The sequence below is a fragment of the Monodon monoceros genome, unplaced genomic scaffold, assembly GCF_005190385.1.
Source record: "Monodon monoceros isolate NGI ecotype Baffin Bay Population unplaced genomic scaffold, NGI_Narwhal_1 Super_Scaffold_22, whole genome shotgun sequence".
NCBI lineage: Eukaryota > Metazoa > Chordata > Mammalia > Artiodactyla > Monodontidae > Monodon > Monodon monoceros.
Genome location: NW_021703779.1, coordinates 64,838,578 through 64,861,437, shown reverse-complemented (window position 1 = coordinate 64,861,437; position 22,860 = coordinate 64,838,578). Strand labels below are relative to the sequence as shown.

General features: G+C 37.8%; 1 protein-coding gene and 1 pseudogene across 2 annotated transcripts; both read left to right on the top strand.

Moving 5' to 3' along the window:
• Window positions 1-2,879: 2,879 nt before the first annotated feature.
• On the top strand, window positions 2,880-4,465 carry RTL3 (retrotransposon Gag like 3). Of its 2 annotated transcripts, XM_029240826.1 has the most exons (2): window positions 2,880-3,284; window positions 3,363-4,465. In XM_029240826.1, the coding sequence occupies exons 1-2, from the start codon at window positions 2,880-2,882 to the stop codon at window positions 4,416-4,418; spliced, it is 1,461 nt and encodes a 486-aa protein (XP_029096659.1). In that variant the 3' UTR covers window positions 4,419-4,465. The 2 variants fall into 2 exon arrangements, with proteins under 2 accessions (XP_029096659.1, XP_029096658.1); XM_029240825.1 differs by having other exon boundaries at window positions 2,880-4,465.
• Window positions 4,466-8,271: 3,806 nt separating this feature from the next.
• LOC114906190 overlaps window positions 8,272-22,860 on the top strand; it is a 56,974-nt pseudogene continuing 42,385 nt past the window's right edge.

The window sequence follows — 22,860 nt, the reverse complement described above, 5'->3', positions numbered from 1 at the left end:
TCTTGGCTGCTCCACAATCTCTTTGTTAATCATCTCATCTTCATGCTCAGGTGCCTCCAGTTCTAATTCTAGAGCATTATTTGGTAAACTAAATCATCCATAACCCAGCCAGGAAGAAAAGAATAGCTACCGAGTGGTGAAAATCAAGCTGTAAAATCCATGCACTGTAAATTTCTTCATATGAGAGCCCCTGTTCAGCCCTTACACAATTCTAGAAAGTTGAACTCTCTAGTTTCCCAATTCACAGATGCTTAAAAAGAATAAATTAAAATGATGTTTCTGCTGCTATAGCTGCTTATCATCATAGTCAACCTTCACTGGGTATTACTAGCTGCTAGACACTGTGCTAAGCCTTTTAAATGTATTATTTCGTTAAATCTTTGCAAAGACTCTATAAAGTTAAGTACCACTAATAGCTCCATTTTACAGTTTTATAAGCTGAATTTTATTTTTTTAATTTAATTTTTTTATATAAGCTGGATTTTAGACTAAATTTTAGAAGGACTAAATAATTTGCCAAATTTGCCTATACTTAGTATAGAAAGGTATATAGTTAACAGCGTGGAGGGCTATATGACAGTTTGATAGCAAAAGAGTAGAAAAATACAAAGTGAAAAAAAATTACAAGAAGTTGGAAAGTATAGCAATTTGGAGGTATTTAATTTGGAGACTGGCCACTTTATACCTCTCAATAGCTTTCAGAAGGCAACATGGTGTTAAACACAGTAAAGGAGCTGGTTTGTGTAAGTATGAGCCCAAACCATTAAAAAATAAATCAAATTACACTCAAAATAATCTACTTAAGAATGGAGAAATAAGTGTAATGCATTCTATAAATATTTCTCAGAATTTTTTTTAATTGGTAAGGTAAATATCAACTGTGTGTTTTGGATTCTCAAAGGGAAGGCTCCAGTTATCTAAAAAATTCACATAACCAGAACACATTATTTCCTGATGATGGTGGTATTTTTATGTGTGTTGTGTTTCTAAAGAATAAAACATCAAAAGGAAGGGAGGTAATATCATTTGATTTGCAAAAGGTTTTACTTTTCTTTTCAAAGTCTCTGCATTAAGGTTCAGCTTGTCCAGTCTGTCAGTTTGCTGTGGTTTGGGCATATTCCATCACCAGGGTTTATCCCATTATGCTGATTAATGTAGAACTGACCATTTTTAAAGGAGACTTTGGACCATGAATAACCTGATGTGTGATTTGATTTGGCCAGAGACAGTTCCCAACCGCACTCCTTACTAGGACAAAAATGAGTCTTACCTAAAATGGCCACATGGCCCATGCCCAGGGCGTGACTGTGATTTGTCATGAGAAGAGAAGGTGAGGTCTTGAGCAAGGTCATTTCTCAAGAGGCCAGCCCTTAGTGGGATACCTGGGTGCTGCCTAGAACACCTGAGTGGCTCAGGGAAGGATGGGAACCCTGGGCCAAGACATTCAGAATGAGCCAGGGACCCTGCAAGACTGTTACAAGTACCTTTCAACAAAGTTGAACTCCTCTAAAATCTTATCCTATTATACTTTGTCTAGATCTGTCCATGGAAAAATTCCCAAGAAAACATTGCAGGGAGGGACCCTAGGGACTGAGTAGGTGGGTGGGGGAAGGGACTAAGGTGCTGCAGGCTGCTCTCTGAGTAAGAATTAAACAAACAGCCCAGTGTGGATAGAGTGATGGGAGGTTACATTAGACAGACATAAAAAATAAAGTCCCAAACCACTGTGGTCATTCAGAAATGTTTGCAACTTTTCACAAGGGCAGTGGCATTACTCCCAATTTCCTGGCCAAATATTTGTTAAAGTAACCAAGGGCTGAGTACATGAGGCAGCCTCACATGGGCGCAACATCCTACTTTCCTTGCTGCTCTAAACTGAGAGGTACTGTCAAAAAAAACTCTTCCACACTCGAAATAGCTATGTTAGAGAGGAGAGTTGGAACGTGTTCTGGGAGTGGGTGTGTTTGTTTGAGTTCAGTGTATGCAGAAAAGGCAAGCCTCCACGGCCATTCACACACTTCCCTTCTCAGCGATGGGTACGCAGACAGCCGAGCTCCTGGACTAAGTCTCTGAATGGTAATGTACATTTATAAAGATTATTTTCTTAACTATTTTGAGGCATTTTATAAATAATGTGCATGTGTCTGCTGAGCACATATATATATTTTGTCAACTTTTGCTTGTTTTCTCCTGAGGCTGGTCTTGTGTGGTTACTTATGTGGTATGATTTCTGAGGTGTCAGAAAGAGCTCCCCCCTACCTCCTACCCCAGCCACCCAAAAATATCTCTTGGGTTGGCCCACCACAGAACTTAAAATCCCCACATTGCTCAAACATTTGATTTAGTCATTGAAAGCAGCTGTTAAAATCCAAGTGTTACATTGAGATATTAGGCAGACATTATAAATTAAAGACTATATAAAACAGGAAAAAATATGGAGAAATTGCTTCTAATATAATGTTCACTTTCAAAAGAAGAATGCAAAATAAATACACAGATTTGGTCAGATGTTGTTCTTAAAATGTCATGGGGTCAGAGCCAGCATATATGAACCAGTTCATGAATATGAGCCTATAGTAAAAGAAATCCAGCACTGCTGGGCAAGTTTTGTCATGATTTATTTTGAATGAGTGCTTTCCACAGTTTCTGATCCTCAGATCCCACTCTCTTCACAGTGTATCTGACACCTCTCTTTGCTGAGTTCCGGGGGCTCACAGTGACCTCCTGTTAGTCAACCTTGGTGGGGCCCAAATCCCCACTTTCTGGAAAACTCAAGGAGCCTGACATCTGCCTGTGAGGAGCTTTTAGAAAGACCTCACAAGCGCTCACCCACTCTCTCTTGGCAGCAAACTGCCAAACCAAGTCCATTTCCTCAAAAGATGGTGGAGGACTTAGCAGCCTCCTATATTGCTCTGAAATTGGAGAATGAAATTCTGCAGGCTCAAGTGCAGTGGCTGATGGAGGAAAATGCTGCCTTGCAGTCCCAGATCCCAGAGCTCCAGAAGCCCCAAGCAGCCAAAGAGGATGAACCACTCCAGAAGCCCTCAGAGGCCCAGGAGACCCAGAGACCCCCAGAGACCCTGGATTTCCCAGCAGCCTTGGAACCCCAAGAGCCCCCAGAGGTCAAGGAGCCCCAGAAGCCCAGAGAGTCTCAGGACCTCCCATTCTGGGAGCCCTCAGCAGCCCAGGAGCCCCAGAAATCCTTGGAGTCCCCAGCAGATCCAGAGTCCCCGGAGCCCCCAGCAACCCAGGATCCCCAGGCACCTCCAATGGTCCACGAGCTCGCAGGAGCCTGGGAATCCCATAAGCCCTCAGAGGCCAAGGAGCCTCAGAAGCTCCCAATGGCCCAGGAGGTCCAGAAGCCCACAGAATTCAAGAAGGTTCAGGAGCCTCCAGATACCCAGGCTGCCCCAGCAGGCCAGGGGACCCAGAATTCAGAGCTCCAGGATCCCCCAAATGCCCAGGAGCTCCAGGAGGCACCAAAATGCCAGGACACTTCAACACACCTGGAGTCCCTTGAGTTTCTTGCCCCCCAGGAGCTCCAGGATCCTTCAGATGTCCAGGAGTTCCTAGGACTCTTAACACCCAAGGAGTCCCTGGACAGCCTAACAGCTGCTGAAACATCAGCAGCTTCAGAGTTTCCACAGTCTTCCAATGGGTTAGAGGCTGAAGCTTTCCCTCTAGAATACCATTTAGCCTTCAATGGGGATGCCCAGAAGCTTCCTGAGTTTCTGGTTCAATTGAATAGCTACATGAGAGTCAGAGGGCACCTGTATCCCACCGAAGCAGCTCTGGTAAGCTTTGTTGGCAACCGCTTCTCAGGTGAAGCAGGAAAGTGGTTCCAGCCCTTAGTAGATATCCAAAGTCCCTTGCTGGAGCAATTTGAAAGTTTCATACAAGTGCTCCAGGATACTTTTGACAATCCAGAAAACATGGAAGATGCCAACCACTGCATCCGTAAGCTCTGCCAAGGGGAGGACCATGTCCACCAGTATGCGACCCACTTCCACATCATTGGTCAAGAGCTAAACTGGGATGAAAGCACTCTCTGCATCCAATTTCAGGAAGGGCTTGCCAGTTCTATACGAGATGAACTGTCTCACACAAACCCAGCCACCAACCTATCTGACCTGATTACCCAATGCATCACACTAGAAGAGAAGTTAAGTGGTAAGCCTGATCTAAGTCCACAAGAGGCAAGTCCATCTCAGGAGAAAGCTGGGTTTGATAGTCCGCCAGCTGAAAACCAGCCTGTGCAGGCTTCAAACAATCGCCCACACCTCAGTGAAGCCGAACGAGCCCGCCGCCGTGAAGGCCACTTGTGCCTCTACTGTGGTTATCCTGGTCATTTCGCCAGAGATTGCCCTGTCAAGCCTCATCGTGCCCAGCAGGCGGGAAACATCGAGGCCCGGCGGTAAGGGGGAACCCGGGCGGGCCAATCTACAAATATGCCTCCCCCTCACTTCCAATATCCATGTCTCGTACTCTATGGCTTACTGTTGAAATCCGACTGGGAAGACGACAGTTTTTCGAGCAAGCTATGGTGGATTCAGGCTCCTACAGAAACAGCATTGACCATTCTGTGGTTCTTCGAGAGAAGCTGCCCATCCGCAATAACATCTTTCCTCTGTTGCTCGAAACCGTAGATGGCCGTCCATTGATTAATGGACCCATAACCAAGGAAACACCACCTGTTGAAGTTAAAATTGGAAACCACGTTGAAGAGCTCCAGTTTGACATTATTCATGCGCCAAGGTACCCTCTGATTCTTGGAATCCACTGGCTTGAAACACATGATCCTAACATCGAGTGGAGTACCCGCACTGTGTCCTTTCCATCCCGTTATTGTCACTACAATTGCTTCAGGCACAGGTGGAATAGAAGACGACGTGATGAAATAATTGCTGGGTAGATCCTATGTCCTAGTGACTGCTCCTAGCAACCTGTCTTCTGTTACCTCAGCTGTCATCAGCGTTTGCTGCTCCCAGAATCTTCCACTGAATCTCTGGCAATGAACTAAGGCTACCTGTACAACAACCCTGCCTCTCGGATCATGGACTTAACCTGACGACTTTGAGCTGCTTTTTTTTTTCCGCCAACCCTGCATGCCCCCCTCTTTGAACCCTGCATTAATGTGGGGATGTTTTAATTATAATTTATACTAACAATATGCATGAGAGTAGATAATAGAAACTAACATTGAAAAAGTATAGTTGTTAGACCGATTTGATTTTTTCCTTATCAAGATTTTCTTTATCACAATTGCAACATCTTTTCAATAAAGAAAATAAATTTGCAAGTGATATTCTTTAAAATTCAATAAACATGGGCAACTTCTACTAGTGTTTTAATTCTTTATTGGATTAGCTGAGGGAAGAGAATAAGACAGAAGTAAGTTGAGAGGGAGGGAGGGAATTGGAAGAGTCTCAAAGCTTGAATATTCCAGGAGTAGTGACAGGTCAGTGAGCGATGGGGTATAGGGAGATGGAGAAAGTAGGGGTCTGGTTGGAGTGGAGGGAGATTGAATGAGGTATGGAGGGATTAGAGAGAGGATAGAGGGAAAGTTGAGAAGAAGGTTTGGGGGAAATTGAAAGGAGGTTGAAAAGGGTTCAGGGGAGAGCTAGGGAGTGCTGAGGGCAGGGGTGTGGGGAGGGGTAAATTCCTACAAAAATAAAGGGTGCACTGACAGAGACACTGAGCAGCTTTGAAAGCAACCTTCTTGGACTTCATAAGTTAACCAAAGAAAGGCCCTGGAGAAGGTAATAAGACCCCTCAGTGACCCAGCTTTCCTGGTAAAGTGACAAGATCTTATTCCCTGCAGCAGGAAAATTTGCCCTAGAGCTTATGCATTTTAATCTGTTCTTGTCGGTGCACAGGAGTAGGGTGGAAGGAATCAGCTTTCAACACATGCAGATCATTAGTAGCCAACTGTATGTGCTCTGCTAGCCATGCTGCTTGCATGACACACAGGAAGAGTCAAGTCAAGGAACTTATGTTCTTATGGACCTGAGAGGGGCTATTGCCCTGACTTAAATCACAGAAACAGACAAACTACAGGGTTGTAGGGGTGGATGGAGGGGGCTGGATCTCCAGGTCTCCAGGAATTTCCAGAGATATGAGGAGTATGTTTCCTCTGTGTTTCCAACTCTCCTTTGGGAGTCTTTTTCTGAGGCCACTTGAAGGAGATTTTGCCTCCTTCCTTTGATTATTAGACAAATAATCAAATATATGATCATAACCCTAGAAGGAGATAGGTGAGGAACTTACCATTCATTGAGCCCCTAATATCTTCCAGCTACATCCGGCATATTATACTCATTAATTGTTTCCTTATTTCTCAGAACAACCCAGTGAAGTAGGTATGCTTGCTCCTATTCTATCAATGAGCAACCAGAGCTCCAGCAAATCTTGTTCACTTGCACAAAGTCATAAGGCTAGTAAGTAGTGGAGGCCTTTTAGGCTTTTGAAGCCTCTGCCCTTTCCCCTATAGCATGCCAATATCCATAATGCGGTGTTGAGAAACAAACAATGTTGTGGCAGCAGAGGCCGAAGTTAGATAACCTTAAAAAGTAGAGGAAAACTCAGAAGAAAAATTGCAGGGACCATTTGAAAAGTAATTCTGTTTCCCCAGTTCCCTTGATCTCACCCCAACCCCTTCACACCCCAAACTTCCCTTTGAACCTCTTGGAGAACCTCCTTTTTTTAACTAGTGGTATTTTTTCATGAAAATTGGAAGTCCATGAGCAGTCATTTACCTGTAGGACATGTGCACTAACTAGCAGCATGTGTAACACCCCTTAGATTGCCTGCCTAGCCACTTCCATAACCAATCCAAATCCTCTGCAGCCTTAAATTCTACATCTTCTTGTCCTCACTGGCTTCCTCTTTCTTCCCTGAACAGCCTAACATATTTCTTCATTATATACCTCCTTGTGGTATGTGGGGACATTTCTTAGGTATATGTACTATATCTCCCCAACCTAACCCCCCCCCACACACACAAATACTTAGTCTGGGTGCAGAGACAGAATCTTCTACATGCCTACATTTAACAACATAGCCTAATACAGTGCCTGGTACATAAAAGTTCTCCAAAGTGACTGATTCAATGACACTGAATTATCATTACCCAGAGAAGGGTGCTCATTTATACATCATGGGATTTTCTTATTTTTTTCTCCTACTCAATTGCTCATCTCTACCACCAAAACCCAACACTAGTTGTCAATGTAGAATTCAAGACAAAAAAGTTGTAAGCCTCTATAAAGGAAAAATACCTTTTATTTGTCAAACTACCTGAAGCTAGGAAAACCAACTGTGTTGGTTTCCCCAGGACTGAGAGGATTCATGGGACACAAGACTTTCTGTGTTAAAACTGGGACAGTTCTGGGAAAACTGGGATGGTTGGTCAACCTACCTAAATTTTTCTATCTGGCTGTAGAGGCTTATTTAACTACAGTACATTTTTTTATTTCAGGAAAAGGATCAATTATTTAATCATAGAATCACAGAATTTATGAGTTGTAAAAGACTCAAGAAGTCTATTCCCTAAATTTTACAAATAAAGGAGTTGAGAAGGCTCAGAGAAAGGAAAGTTACTTAACATAGCTCAGCATTACCCGGATCTCCTGACTCCAAATCTGGTGTTCTTTTCACCATAAGCTACAATTCTAACTCAGTAGTTAAAACTCGAGTATGTAGCCAGCACTGAGCTAGGTACTGTGGACAGTGTCTCAAGTATAACATGAGAGGTTTACAATGAGATCAAGGAGAAAAAATTAGCAGGCATTAGACAGTTAGCATAGATAATCAAATGTGTGGTGGTATCAAATATACCAAACTAAAACATTGTACAAGCTGATAAAACTAACAATAATAACTACCATTTAATGAGCACTTGGATTTTGCCAGCTAGGTGATTTATGTATTTGCAACTGTCTTCAAGGTAGATTTTATTAGCCCCATTATACAAATCAAAGAAGTGAAGCTCACTGAGGTGAGGTTACTTGCCAAAGGTCACACTGCTAGGAATTGGTGGGTGCTAAAAACAAACCCTGATCTGTTTCACTCCAAAGCTGAAGTTCTATCCAATACACCACACTGGTTCTCAGGCTGAATGATCTTTACTCTTTATTAAGTATTTTAACAACATTTTTTCACTAGACATGAGTTCTACTACGTTAGAAAAATATATTAATTTGTTAATGCATTCATTTATTTATTAATTCAACAAGCACTTACTGAATGTTTTCTGTGTGTCAGACACAGGCATGGGAGAAGAGGATGAAAAAGGAAGAGGAAGAGAGGTACAAAGATATCTACCGTATGACTCATGGTTCTTGCTCTGACCAAAATTTAATGGGGGAAGCTATTGTGTAACACAGTTCTGTGGCATACAGAGGAGAGAGCACTAACTCTGTTATAGGCTGGAAAAGTGTGCCTTGAGTTGGATCTTGAATGAATCTGATTGGAAACAAGTGGGAGGGCAGGGCTTTCTATATTGAGTAAAGTGTACACAAAAAAAAGCAAGTTGGAGGGCAAATCACAGTGTCTTTAGAAAAGATAGTTCTATTTCACTGGCGAGTAGGGGTGTATGTGCACATCTGTGTAGGGTGGGGGTGTGTAGGTGGGGAGATGAAGATTAACAAGGAAGTTAGAAGTTCCTATCGACCTAAGATGTTCAAACTTTATCTTGTGGGCAATTTGGGCTGGAGTCTTTGTTTTTCTTTTTCTATTTTTTTCCCCGTATTACATTTGGGTGTGTTTCCTCTCTCTTGCTGCAAAGTTATGCACACTCACTGTAAAAAATTCATATATATCACATGTTTATAAAATAAAAGTAGAAGTTTCTCCTTCCTCTTTGCCCGTTATCTCACAAATTAGGAGGTTTTTAAGTGGAAAAGAAACGTGATTAGTTTATATTTTAGGAATTTGACAGTGTGATGTGGAAAATGATAAGGTAGAACATGACAAAGTACCCCCATTCTTTTTTACCTTCTTAGATTTTATGAAGATGGATCAAACCATCAAAGGTAAAATATTAAAAGTAAATTAAGCCCAGTTTTCTTCAAATATTTATTTTGAGTTTTTATTATGAGCAAGACAATGAACTATGCACAAACATAAATGAACAATGTTCCTTCCAGCAAAACTTCTACAGTCTAGTAACAGATAAATGTTCATGAATTATAAGAAACTACCTTTCCATTTGGGGCTTTTCAGTTTTAAATTTTAAAGACTTTAACTGGAGAGGTTTTTCTGAAAAAATATATTCTGCAATATCTGGCACAGATAAAGAGAAAACAGCTAACTTTAGCTAACTTTTTTAGCTAACTTCCTTCTTTAGCTAACTTTTCTAAGTTTAAACTTTAACAGGAAAAGCTATACATTTTAGTAGCTTCTCTTTCTAGTTTGTTTTCTTAACAAATATTTCATATTTCATGCTATTAAAGTATGCCTGGAGTAGTCATGGTCATTCCATAGAAGGATTTATACATGCTCCAGTTCTTAAAGTACCTGTATATTTCTAAAGTTATGTTTTTAAAAGGTTTTTTTAGGGATAGATGATTTTAAACATTCTTAATGCAATAAACATGTATATCTAGCATATTACTAGATATGAAATATTAAAATACAAGAGCAATATAAGGGTCAGGACACTAGGGTTCAGGAGATTAAGATTAAATTCCTGAGTTTGTCACTTACTAGCTATACAACCCATATTGTTTATGAAATGAGTAATACAATACTTGCTTTACCTACCCAACAGAATTAGAGAAAGCATCAAATGAAAAATCTCATGTTTAAAAAGCATTATGAAATAAACAACAAGGTCCTACTGTATAGCACAGTAGCAATATCCTGTAATAAACCATAATGGAAAAGAATATGAAAAGGAATATATATATAAAACCTATATATATATATATATATATATATATATATATCTGAATCACTTTGCTGTACACCAGAAACTAACACATTATAAATCAACTATATTTCAATAAAATTTGTTAATTAAAAAAATTTTAAAAACATTATGAAAGTTGAAAATGCTACATAAATAAAAGGTATTATGATAGCTTATGTTTGTAATAATGATCCCAAAGACCTTCAAGACATTAAAACGCCTGTTTAAATTAATTTCAATTTCACAGACTTCTAGTATCTTCTACATGCCAGGTACTCTATATTGTCAATCAAAGCAAGATCCAATTAAGTTTAATATAATTATTGTATTAAGTAGTTTTTTGATATTATTATAATCAAATTATTTGAAAACAGGAAAAATAATTTTTGTCATATATACCAGCACTCTATTTACCAGAATATTATGTTATTTAAAATGACAATTCCTTCCTAGGGCATATCAACTAAATGATAATATAATTGGTCTGAGCTTGTTTCTTCATCTACTTAACTCAACCTAAAGAAAACAAGTTAGAACAAGACTAATATTTATGTCCCCACCAAAATAAAACTAAATTAAAAACTAAAACTCATAAGACTGTTATCGATTCCCTTTCCAATTTATATGATTTCTAGGTAAAAAACAATTGAAAGTTAAAAGATCAAACTGTAGTGGCCTCTGAGTAAGTCATAATATCTGTAGGAAACAACTGCCATCATCATTTAATATGACTAACAAGGCTCTCACTTCAGTTATTATTCTGCCTCACAGTGATTCTAATATGTGAGAAAGTTTGGTGAAGTGTTTTAGTTTGGAGAATGTGGGACATGTTCTAACCAGGTTGGTGGGGGAGGGGAGAAGTGACAAATGCCAACAGTAGTCAACTAACTGTGTCTTACTTGGCTTAAATGGGAGGACCATTATGTCTTCCGACACCGATGAAAATGGGATATGGCATAGAAATACAGAATAGTCATATGTGCACAGGACATCTGGCAACCTAGAATTCGCATGAGAAAAAGAAAGCATGAAATTTTACAACTACACAGAACAAAATGTCTGAAACTCTATAGCTGAGTTCACTGTTTTTCTTAGCCTTTCACATTGCTTTTTTTCCTGTCAGTTATACCACAGATACCACATAATAGGCAAAAAGTGAACCAGCTGCACTACCAGTGAAACTCTTCTGATTATTAGAAGAAAAGACAGTTAAATGTCAATATTATTAAAGGCATCAAAAAGGTGAATACCAAAGGGAATTTCCATATTTCAATTTCTACTTTTATAATATTGCTTTCTGTTATAAAATTGGACGTGCATTTGAAGCAGTGAGGGAGAGACCAATCAGAGACAAATAACACTTAAGAATTAACAATATTTGATGGAAAATGTTAATATGTTCCAAAAGTTTTTAAATAAGTATGCTAAAATAAAATATAGAAAACAAGATTTCTGACATGGAAATACCAGAAATTGGTGGTCCCAACAGCCTTCTCATACTCCCTGTCTCCTCTCCAGGTCTGCTCTCTTTCTGGGTCCTTTTCTTTCACAGATAATTAATCATCAATAACTTGCAATAAGAAGCTTTGTTCTTCACTGCCTTTCATATGGAGAATAAAAGTAGATGAGAAATCCTCTTTACACTAATTTAATAACTTTGTTAAAGCCTTTTTAAAACAATAAATATATTGTTTTATATACGGAGAATGCATAGGGCCAGGGTTAAGAAGTTTTAATCCTGCCACATGGTGAGGTCAAGTGAGGAGCAGAGGAGTAGTCAGGATTACCTAAATTTTAGATTTAGTTTATAACTTGGCCTGTTACCTTGAGTAAGACAATTGACCTCTCTTCTGAGGCTCAGTTTCTTCAAAGGAAAAATTATGATGGTGTTATTTATGCTGCCTAACTTAGTAAAATATTGCAAAGAGTAATTTAGTTACTCAATAAAGTCTATTGTTAAATTCTATTATATCTCAGACACTGAATTAGGATAAAATGAGATAATAAATATCAAGGCAGCAAGCCCAGTTATAAGTTAGAGTGTTATCATTGCTCTAAAAGCTGCCTAACTCTCCAAGGGATATAGTTTTGCACAAAGAATAAAAGGGACATCAATTTAATACCTTCTTTTGTATTTTATATTCTAGAAAATTTCCATTATTACCTCACACTGTCTAGCCTATAAAATTAGAAGAATTACATAAGAATTAATATTTTTACTCCCTATGGCTGTGCAAACTATCAGGTTGGTTATCATTTAAAAGAGCACAGACATGCATAGCAACTATCATTATTATTACTATTATTTCTATTCAGTTTTTTATTGATTACTCATAAAGAAAAGACAACTAAATGTTTAACAAGCAAGCACCTATTGTTCACCACACTCTGTGCTAGCTATTTTACCTATGAAATCTCATTTAAACCTAACAAATGTTTAGCAAGGTATGTATTATTCTCCCCATTTTATAGGTCCAGTAACCAAGTCCTAGGGAGGCGAAGGTCACTTGGAGAAACTGGTGAAGTTCTAAAACAAACTTAAGTCTCTCTCTCAAATCTCATGCTTTTTCTGACCCATAGAAAAAATACTGGAGCTGGAATAGTCCATTTTTACTGATAGAGACACTGCTGCCAAGAGAAGTCAGATTCTCCATGGAGGCCATACAGCAAGTTAGTTACAGAGCCAGATCTAGAATGCATGTCTTCTGTTTTCCAGTTTAATGTATTTTTCCTTTAAATTTTACTAAATGTATATGGTGCCCATTTAACTATATTCACCAACTATGATTAATCAATTAATTGAATAAGAAGTTAAGCATAATTATTCTTAATGTTTATAATTTATTAAAAACTGTTTTCCACAGGAACTAAATTTAAAAATAAAACGTATTTTAATATATGAACACAAGTTGGAAATTTTTCATTTTCATTTTATATGTTGATTTAGCTAGCAGTTTCCTGCCTTTTTTAAAGTTTTATCAACTTGTTTCCTATTTATTGGTTTTTCAAGTAAGAGAGAAAACACTGTTAAAAACTGCAACTATAAAACACACCACCCAACCCTATAAACCAACTAGACATCACGGACTTCTAGAACACTGCATCCAACAACAGCAGAACACATATTCTTGAAGCGAACATGGAACATTCTTCAGAACAGACCATATGCTAGGCCATAAAATATCCATCAATAAATTTAAAAGGATTGAAATCCTACAAAGTATGTCCTCATAATGGAATAAAATTAGAAATCAATAACAGAAGAATATTAGAGAAATTCACAAATATGTGAAAATTAAATGTTTCTAAATAACCAATGGTTATTAGAAGAAATCACAAGGGAAATGAGAGAATGCTTTGAGATGAATGAAAAAGAAAACACAACATAACAAAACTTATGCGATGCAGAAAAGCCAGTCCTTAGAGGGAAAGTTATGGTTGTGAAGGCCTATATTAATAAAGAAGAAAGCTAATAAGGACCTACTGTACAGAGAACTATATTTAATATCTGGTAATAGCCTGTAATGGAAGAAAAAGAAGAAAGACCTCAAACCAATAACCCAACTTTCTACCTTAAGAAACTAAAAAAACAAGCAAACAAACAAAAAAAAACACAAGCTGAACACAACTAAGGCAAAAGGAGGGAAATAATAACATTTAGAGCAGAAATTAATGAAACAGAGTACAGAAAAATAATAGAAAAAAATCAACAAATCCACAAGTTGATTTTTTTTAAAAAGATCAACAAAATTGGTAATCCTTTAGATAGACTGTCTTATACTCCCTTACTCCTGCTTCTCATCTCCCGGATAAACTGTCAATGCTCAAGTCTTTATCTCGGATTCTAAACTTGAAATTTTGAGTATTCTAGTTTTGCCATTTACTTATTGTGTGACTTGACTATTTCAGTTTCAGAGTTTCTTTGCCATTGATTGAGAAGTGCAATACCACAAAAGAACACTAGGTTTGGGGTCAATAAACTTGGGTTTTAATGAAGTTCAGCTTTGCCTTTTTACAGCTGTGAAATCTCAATCAAGTACCTTAATCTCTCCAAACCTATTTCCCCATTTGCAAAATGAAGAGTTAGACCTCCCTCATGAGGCTGTTGAGAATATCAAATAAGGACACAAAAAGTGAGAATGTTTTGGAACCTATAAATCACCATCCAGATATGAGATTCTCTTTATAATTAGAAGGCAGGAAAAAATACCATTCTTAATTGACAGGTGGCAGTAAAGAAATTGCTTTGATGCATCTTAATTCAAGTACAATGATGCCAAATTTGTTGTATTGGGTCATTTTACACTTACTGAGAAGCATGTTCCCACACTTCACCAGGGCTGATATTCTAAGCCTTCAAAAAAATAATAAAACCATGAATTTCTACCTCCTAAAACAGCTGGAAAGCACAGAATAGCTCCCATAATTTCTTGCCATCAGCTGGATGGTGTACAATGGCCTGCATTTGACCTGGAGGGGCTACAAGTGTCCAAGCCTGGCAGTAACAGGCCCAATACTAGTTGGTCATTGTTTTCCTCTAAGAATTAATTGCTAAAAAGCAAATCAAGTAGGAAAATCTCAAAAGATGAGACTTATTCTCTAGTATACTACAAGTTGCCAACATCTGGGTGAGCCATTTATCAGTGAAATACCAGGCATACCAGCAAGAGATTTGATCAATGATTTAGAGAATATCTACTCATAATTTAGTTATCAACATCAGCCATCTTGCTGTTTTATGAGAAGAGAATGTAAGACATCCCATTAATAGAGAACGTTTGTTGATAATAACTTCTTTACATTTTTTTCATTAATTCTTAATTATAAAAGTGGATGGTTCATATGAAGTCTTAGATAAAGAAGGAACTCAGATCCAGGGTGCCACTAAGGAGGGAGTTGGGTGGGGGGAAGGACTCAAGAATGGTTCTTCTTGGGTTTGGAATAAATCCTTAATAGGGCTATTGCAGGTCCATAAAGTACTCCCTTGACAATCCACTCTTTTCATTTCAGCCAAGCAAAGGGTTTCTTGGTATTCTTCTTCAAACACCTTCTTACCCCTACTGTCATGCCAAAGAAGATATGCTGATTTCCTAGACAACCTACTCATTTTAGGAACTATGAAGGAAATGGATACCACCACTGTAAATAGGTCAGAGAAACAGAGACCTTTGATTATCTGCCTTTCCCATTCTTACCCCCACCAACCATAAGCACAGCCTGGCTGTAGCACTAAAAACAGAACCTTTTTTCTGTCAAGTGCTATTTACTCAAAAAGGGGGAAATTCAATCAAGAGTCAACACATAAGTCAAAACTATCTTTAACAATTCAAGTTTTTTGAAGAGTAGTGGACAGAGGTTCAATTCTTCTGCTATTTTAGTTCAGAAAATGAAACAAAGTTTTCTTAAAATAAGTGTAAAAATAATAATACTCTTTGAAAATGAAAAAGAGATACTTGGTTGGGGAAATGCCAGGACTGGGGAGTGGTGAAACAATACAAATTGAAATGATAAAATGAAGGACATCTCTCCCACCCTGGAACAGATCTCCAAACCTCTGAATTCTGTGACTCATCTGGAAGTCTCCCTGCTCTCACTCCTACCCCATTCTGGATTCCTAGAAATTCCTACCCCCTCAAACCCTGCAAGTTGTGTCCTTCCCTTTTCTCCAGATTTGGACGGTCTTTAAAAAATGTTGTCTCTCCCTGCAATAGCCTCTTTGATTTGGCCAGGTAGTTATGCTGTGGTTGTTTGGTTTTTTCCAAGTCCCTGGTATTTTTGTTCTCTAGCCACACATATCCTGAGTTTTTAGATAGTTTCCAGGCTTTCTCTGAGTTATTGACTTTTTAAATTCTAACTCCCAGTTTTTCTTCCTACCCAATGTCTGCATTTTGTCAATGTTCCATTTTCAAAACTAGAAAAACAACCTAATGGATTTGTTTGGTTTTTCATCTCCCTAAATGAAGTTGAATTTACTGGAATTTCAAAGTTCAAAGGAACTATGAAGGTCATCAAATCCAACTCACTTGTTGGAATTTTAATCTCCCTCTGTTCCCCCAATCTCCATACCCTAACTGTGGACCCCTTTGACTATTCTTAGATTTAGCTGCTATCTTTCATTCTGTAGCTTCCTCCTTGGGACTGCAGAGAACAAAACTGTTGCCATTGCCCTGTGACAACATTTCAGCTATCTGAATAAGCTTACCTATCCATCATTCCACTGAAACCCCAAGCCTCTTCCAGATAAAAAACAAACAAACAAACAAAATAAACCAGTCCCTTTGACAGTTATTTTCTACGCCACATTTCAAAGCCCTACAACAAGCATTCTTGTTGTTCTCCTCAGAATAATTTTATCTTTAATAACATTATATATGTTCTGGCCACAAAGAGAAAAGTCCTCTGTCTTTGAGTACCATGTTTACCTTATGGACATTGAGAATATAACCACTAGTATGCTTAAATTTATGCTGACATTTTAGCTTTTAGCATAAGTGAGTTTAACAATGGGATAAAAAGCTAGTGACATGCTCTGCTTAAATGTCAGGAGATCCTTTCCTGATCTCCCTCTGCCAAGTAGGTTAAATGACCTTGGATTTTTCCCCTATAGCATTTTCATCACTGTAACTTATTTTTGTAATTATTTGTTTAATTCTATCTCTCTCAATAGAGTATGAGCTTCAATAGAGCAAAGAGTAAATAATAAAGTTTGTCTATATGCAGGTGCTACCATAGTGCCTGGCACATATTAGAGCCCTCACATATATTTATTGATAGAATGCATAAATCAAAGAGCTTTGTTATAGTCCTAGAATTGGAAGGGATCTTAGACATCTTATTTTTCAACTGGGTAAACTGAGGCCTGAAGAGGTCAAAGGATTTATCCAAGATTGCACAGCTGTTTGGTGAGAGATCTGTAATTTTATATTTTGTCATCCCACCCACTCCACTGATATCCAACGATTTTAGGTTATGCTCATATACTTAATCCAGGGCTCTAGCTATACTAGTGACTAAATTGGATAAAATATGGCCATCAAGAATAATTCCTGTATTTATTTTTTTATTTTATTATTTTTCTTGTGGTATGCGGGCCTCTCACTGTTGTGGCCTCTCCTGTTGCGGAGCACAGGCTCCGGACACGCAGGCTCAGTGGCCATGTCTCACGGTCCTAGCCGCTCCACAGCATGTGGGATCTTCCCGGACCGGGTCACGAACCCGTGTCCCCTGCATCGGCAGGTGGACTCTCAACCACTGCGCCACCAGGGAAGCCCAATTCACGTATTTATTGATTTCCTTATATCAGACTAAAACAATCTACATGTGCAACTACATTTTAAGAAAAAAAAGGGCATAAAAATTGTTACACTGTACTGCTAGCTTGAATTGAGAACTCACAATGTTCAGATGGACTATGCTATCCTGTTCACCATGGGATCTTTATAAAGATTGAAGAGAGAAAAGCAAAATAGATCAACTCAAATTCCTTGCTTAAAATATGTTGAACTGCTTCCTTCCTGAGATTTCACTTTAGACCACTTTAGATCCAATATAGTAGCAACTACCACAATTGGCTAGTCTGAATTGAGATATGTTGTGAGTGTAAAATTTACACCAGATTTCTAGGATTAAGTACACAAAGAATGTAAAGGATATCTCATTAATAACTTTATACTGATTATATACCAAAACAATAACACTGGATATACGTATTAAAATTAATATTATTTTTAAATTTTTTATGGGACTTTTAGAAAATATTAATTCACATATGTGACACCTATTCATGATGAAAATTTTCAGAATATTAGGAATAGACAGGAACTTCCTCAACTTGATAAAGAATATATTTAACTCACCCACTTTACAAAAAAGCCTACAGGTAACATCATACTTAATGGTAAAAGGCTGAATTCTTTTCCTCTAAGATCAGGAAGAAGGCAAGGATATCCACTCTCATCACTCTTCTCTGAAATAACACTGGAAGTTCTAGCCACTGCAATAAGGCAAGGGAAATAAATAAAAGGCATACAAATTGGAAGAGAAGAAATAAAACTGTCTCTAGTTGCAGACATGATTGTGTACATAGAAAGTCCCAAGGAGTCTATGGAACACTTCTAGCACTAATAAGTGAGTTCAGCAAGGTCACAGGATATAAGATCAACACAAAAATATCAGTAATATTCGTATATACTTAACAATGAACAGGTAGAAACTGAAATTTAAAACACAATACCATTTATAATCACACCAAAGAAAATTAAATATTTAGGTATACCCTTAACAAAGCCTGTACAGGAATCTGTATGCTGAAAATTACAAAATGCTGATTAAATAAATCAAAGAAGACCTAAATATACAGAGCTATATACCATGTTCATGAATTGTAAAACTTAACAAAGTAAAGACATGAATTCTCTCCAAATTGATCTACGGGTTTAATGTAGTTCCTGTAAAAATTCCAGCAAGGATTTTTGGAGAAATAAGCAAGCCTGTTCTAAAATTTATATGAAAATCCACAGGATCTAGAATAGCTAAAACAATAGTGAAAAAAAAAGAACAATTCAGGAGAAATCACTCTATCTGTTATTGTCTTACCATATGGCTGCAGTAATCAAGATAGTGTTGTATTGATGGAGGGAAAGATACAAAGCTCAATGGAATGGAATAGAGGACCCAGAAAGAGACCTACACAAATATGCTCAATTAATTTTCAACAAACTGAAAACCCATTGAATTGGTGCTGGAGCAGCTGGACATACATGAAGGTAAAAAACCACACCTTTTAGAAAATATAATTTAAAATGTATCATAGATTTAAACATAACACATAAAACAATAAAACTTTAGAAAAAATCATAAGAGAAAATTTCCAGGGTGTGGGGCCAGGCAAATAAAACAAAAGAATGATATATAAAAGGAAAACATGATAAATTGGATCTCATCAAAATTGAAAACTTTTGCTCTGTGAAAACCCATGGTAAAAGGATGGAAAGACAAGTATAGACTTGAAGAAAGTATTTGCAAAAGACCTATATGACAAACAGCTAATTTATAGAATATATAAAGAACTCTCAAAACAACAGTAAAAAAAATAACACAATTAGAAAACAGGCAAAAGACATAAACAAACATATTAACAAAGAGGATATACAGATGGCAAGTAAACATACGGAAATTTGTTCAATATTATTAGCCACAAGAGAAATGAAATTAAAACCACACATCAGAATGGCAAAAATAAGAGACAGTGACAACATCAAATGCTGGCAAGGATACAAAGAAACTGGATCATTCACACATTGATGGTGGAAATGCAAATTATACAGCCATCCTGGAAAACAGTTTTTCACTTAATTACAAAACTAAACAAGCACTTATCATACAGCCCAACAATTACATTCTTGGGCAATGATTCCAGAGAATGGTAACATGTCCACAACAGCTTTATTTGTAATAACCAAATGATGGAAACAGACTACATGTCCTTCAATGGGTGAATGGTTAAACACACTGTGGTACACCCATACTATGGAGTACTAGTCAGCAATAAAAAGGAATGAGCTATTGAAACAGGCAACATCTTGGATGAATCTACAGGGAATTATGCTAAGTCTTTAAATATGGCTATCCCAAAATGTCACAAATTATGTGATTCCATTTATATAACATTCTTGAAATAACAAAATTATAGAGATGGAGAAGTAATTAGTGGTTTCCAAGGGTTGGGAGTGGGGGTTGGGAGGTACGTCGGTGTGGCTATAAAAGGGCAACAGAAGGAATCTTTACAGTGATGGAACTGTTCAGTACCTTGACTGTGGTGGTAGATACACAAACCTATATATGTAATAAAACTGTATAGAACTAAATATGCTCACACACACACACACAAAGTTAAATCAGAAATCTCTGAAAACGACTGGTGAATTGAATCTATATTAATATACTGATCATGCTATTACACTACAGTTTTGTAAAATGTTACCTTTGAGGGTAACTAAGTAAACACTACATGACAACTCTATTTGTTCTTACAGCTGCATAATTATGTCAATAAAAATTTCAATTAAAAATGCTTATGTGCTCACATTATATTTCTACTTGATACCACTGCTCTAGAACATTCTCTTTCAATCTTCTAAATAGTTGGTAGCTATTGAAATGCAAATAAATACAATCTCAAACTTTGGCACTAACTAAAATTCACCATGATCATGTTACACTTAAGTGTATTTCAACTTGAAAATACCCACATGGCCCACCTTCCTCATTTACATTATATGCTTAGCACCTATAGGCAGGATTGACATTCAAAATATTTTACAACCAGTATGTCATAGACACTAACAAATGAGAATGGTCAATTACTTAACATAACTTGTATAACCATATTGGAGTAACTAGCTAAATATCAGACCTATTGAAAGACTTTTGTGCTTTTAAATCTTGCCCAGTAGTATACTATTTCCTACATGCTATGCTTCTGGGATACCAGAAAGACCTACCTACCTCACGGCCATCAACCAATTCTAAAATAATCAGTAAATGGATATTAAGCACTGTTGTAACAGTAAAGAACCTATTGGATTCAAAGTTGGGGACCTGGGTGCTTGGTGTATCACTTTGGGCAAGTCCTATCTTCCCCTTCATTTTGTTGTCATCAGCAAGAAGGGATTACATGACATGATGTGTAAGATCCTTACCACCTCAAACATTTTGTGAATAACTTTAGTCAATGATTCCTCTCATTTTTTTCCCAAATTGTGAACAGATATCTATACCAAATGAGCAAAACAGCTATTAATGAACTTGGATAGACAGAGCTCAGAATTGTAATTAAAGAACACTCAATAGAAAGTCAATCTGATGAATGGGTAATAGTTTGCACAAGCATTATTTTGCTGTGAGGAGATTAGACATTAACAGCAAAAGCGTTAGAAAGACTGAAAGACAAACTTTACATTTCTCCCAAGGTTGCTATCCTGACAGCTGTACTACTTTGATTACTCAGCTGAGGGCTAAAGTAGAAGAAGCTTTTGGGGTTCAAACTTTCTCCTGTGGATTGCCCAGAGAAGCAGAGAACTGGGGACCAGATCCATCTCAATAAGTCACAACCCAATCCCCAAGAGAATAAAAGTATAGGGAGACAGAAAAAGGCAGAGAAAATGAATTCTATAGTCACCCAGGCAAATAATCACTTAGGTGAAGGGAGAAGCTGCTCTTTGGCCACCTAGATTTGTAACTCAAGGGATTCTAAAGTGGCCAAGCTAGGAAGATGGAGTTTGACAGACTTAGGTTCCAATTCTAAGTCTACCACTTACTAGCAGGGTGAAATTCATAAAGGCAATTTATCTCAATCTAAAAAAATGAAATAATAATAGCATACCTCACTAGAAGGATTAAATGAGACAATATGTATTGAAGCACTTAGCACAGAATTTGGCCCATAGAAAATATATAATAAATGATAATGTCTGAAATTAGGGTTTTCTTGAAATCCCAGTCTCCACTGACCTACAGCTCAGTTCACAAGTGTTGACACCTGGAATAGGGCACACAATGGAATCAGAGGGGCATTTCGGTATAAGGCATGCTAACCTCACCCTTTGGCTATGGAATCTGATAGCTGAAGATAAGCCAGAAAAACCAACACAGTTTAGTCCTTTGGCTTTAGATAAAAAGGGCAATAGAAGAAGAAAGAGAATTAGTGTTTCTACTTCCTCCTGCTCCCTCCAAAGGCCAACCTATCAAAAACAGTTCTAGGACTGAGCATTCAGGTAAGGAGTCAGTTTGGGAAAGGAGAGGGAAACATGTATCCAGAGGGCTATTAGTAATACACATATTAGTGTATAGTCTGAAACTGCTTTTCTAACACCTAACCCAGCAATGTCCTAGAAGTAGGAGTTAGGATAAAGAGGAGACAAGAGACCTTAAGTAGGAAAGTGAGGCCTAGGTGGGGTGCTTTAATTTTGCTTAGATTAGGTCAATCCCAACAGGGTTGCTGGACTCCTCTGCTGACCTCATTAGTGATGCTTCTCTTTGCATTCAACCTTAACTCTAACTTATCCCTAACTTGAAGGGACTTGAATGAAGCTTTATATGGTAGACTGCCACTATGACCAAGGCAACAATGTTTTTTTTGGTCTACCACAACCTCCTCTATCTATACCTTTTAAGCAGGCAGCTTCCTTGTGTCCCATCCCCAGAAAATTGTGCTTTCTGTTGGAATGTATTCTAACCTCCTCTCTCAGGTTTTGCTTGATCATATCTCTTCCAGAGATAACTACATTTTGCCAGGGAATTCTGGGAGATCCAAAGGAATGACCCTAATGGTAGAATAGTAAGCTTCCAGCTCTTTCTCTGAAGTGCTGTTTCCAACACTAAAATCAATGCTAGTTAACTTGAGTAACTGCTGGCCACACTCCAGGTGGACTTCAACAACAAATATTTATTGAGCCCTTATCATGTTCCAGACACTTTCTCATATACTGTCTCATGCCTTTTCTGGAAATAGCCAAGGCATGTGTTATTAACCCTATTTTACAAATGAGGACACAAACGCAGAGAGGTTAAGTTCCATTCTCAGAAGTACACAACTAGCAAATGACAGAGTTGAGAATTTAAATAAAAACTGCCCTACTTCAAGAAAAATATACTTTCTACTACATACAGTACATACTGTCATGACCATTAGGACATCACAATGACTTAAAAATCAAATTCAAGTCTCAATTCACTTGCCTTGAGAAAACTCGCCTCCTCAAAGAGCCCCTGACACACTGGCAGTGGGTTAGGGAATAAAAGGATGTCATAATTTTCCAGCACTTTCCCCTTTGCCACTAAAACTCTGACCAAGAAGTAAAATTGTTTAAGAGCCACATTATTTCTTCTGTCAAACTCATCCCAGTGCTTCCTACCATAGTCTCAACTGGGATTCAGGGCTCCATGATAGA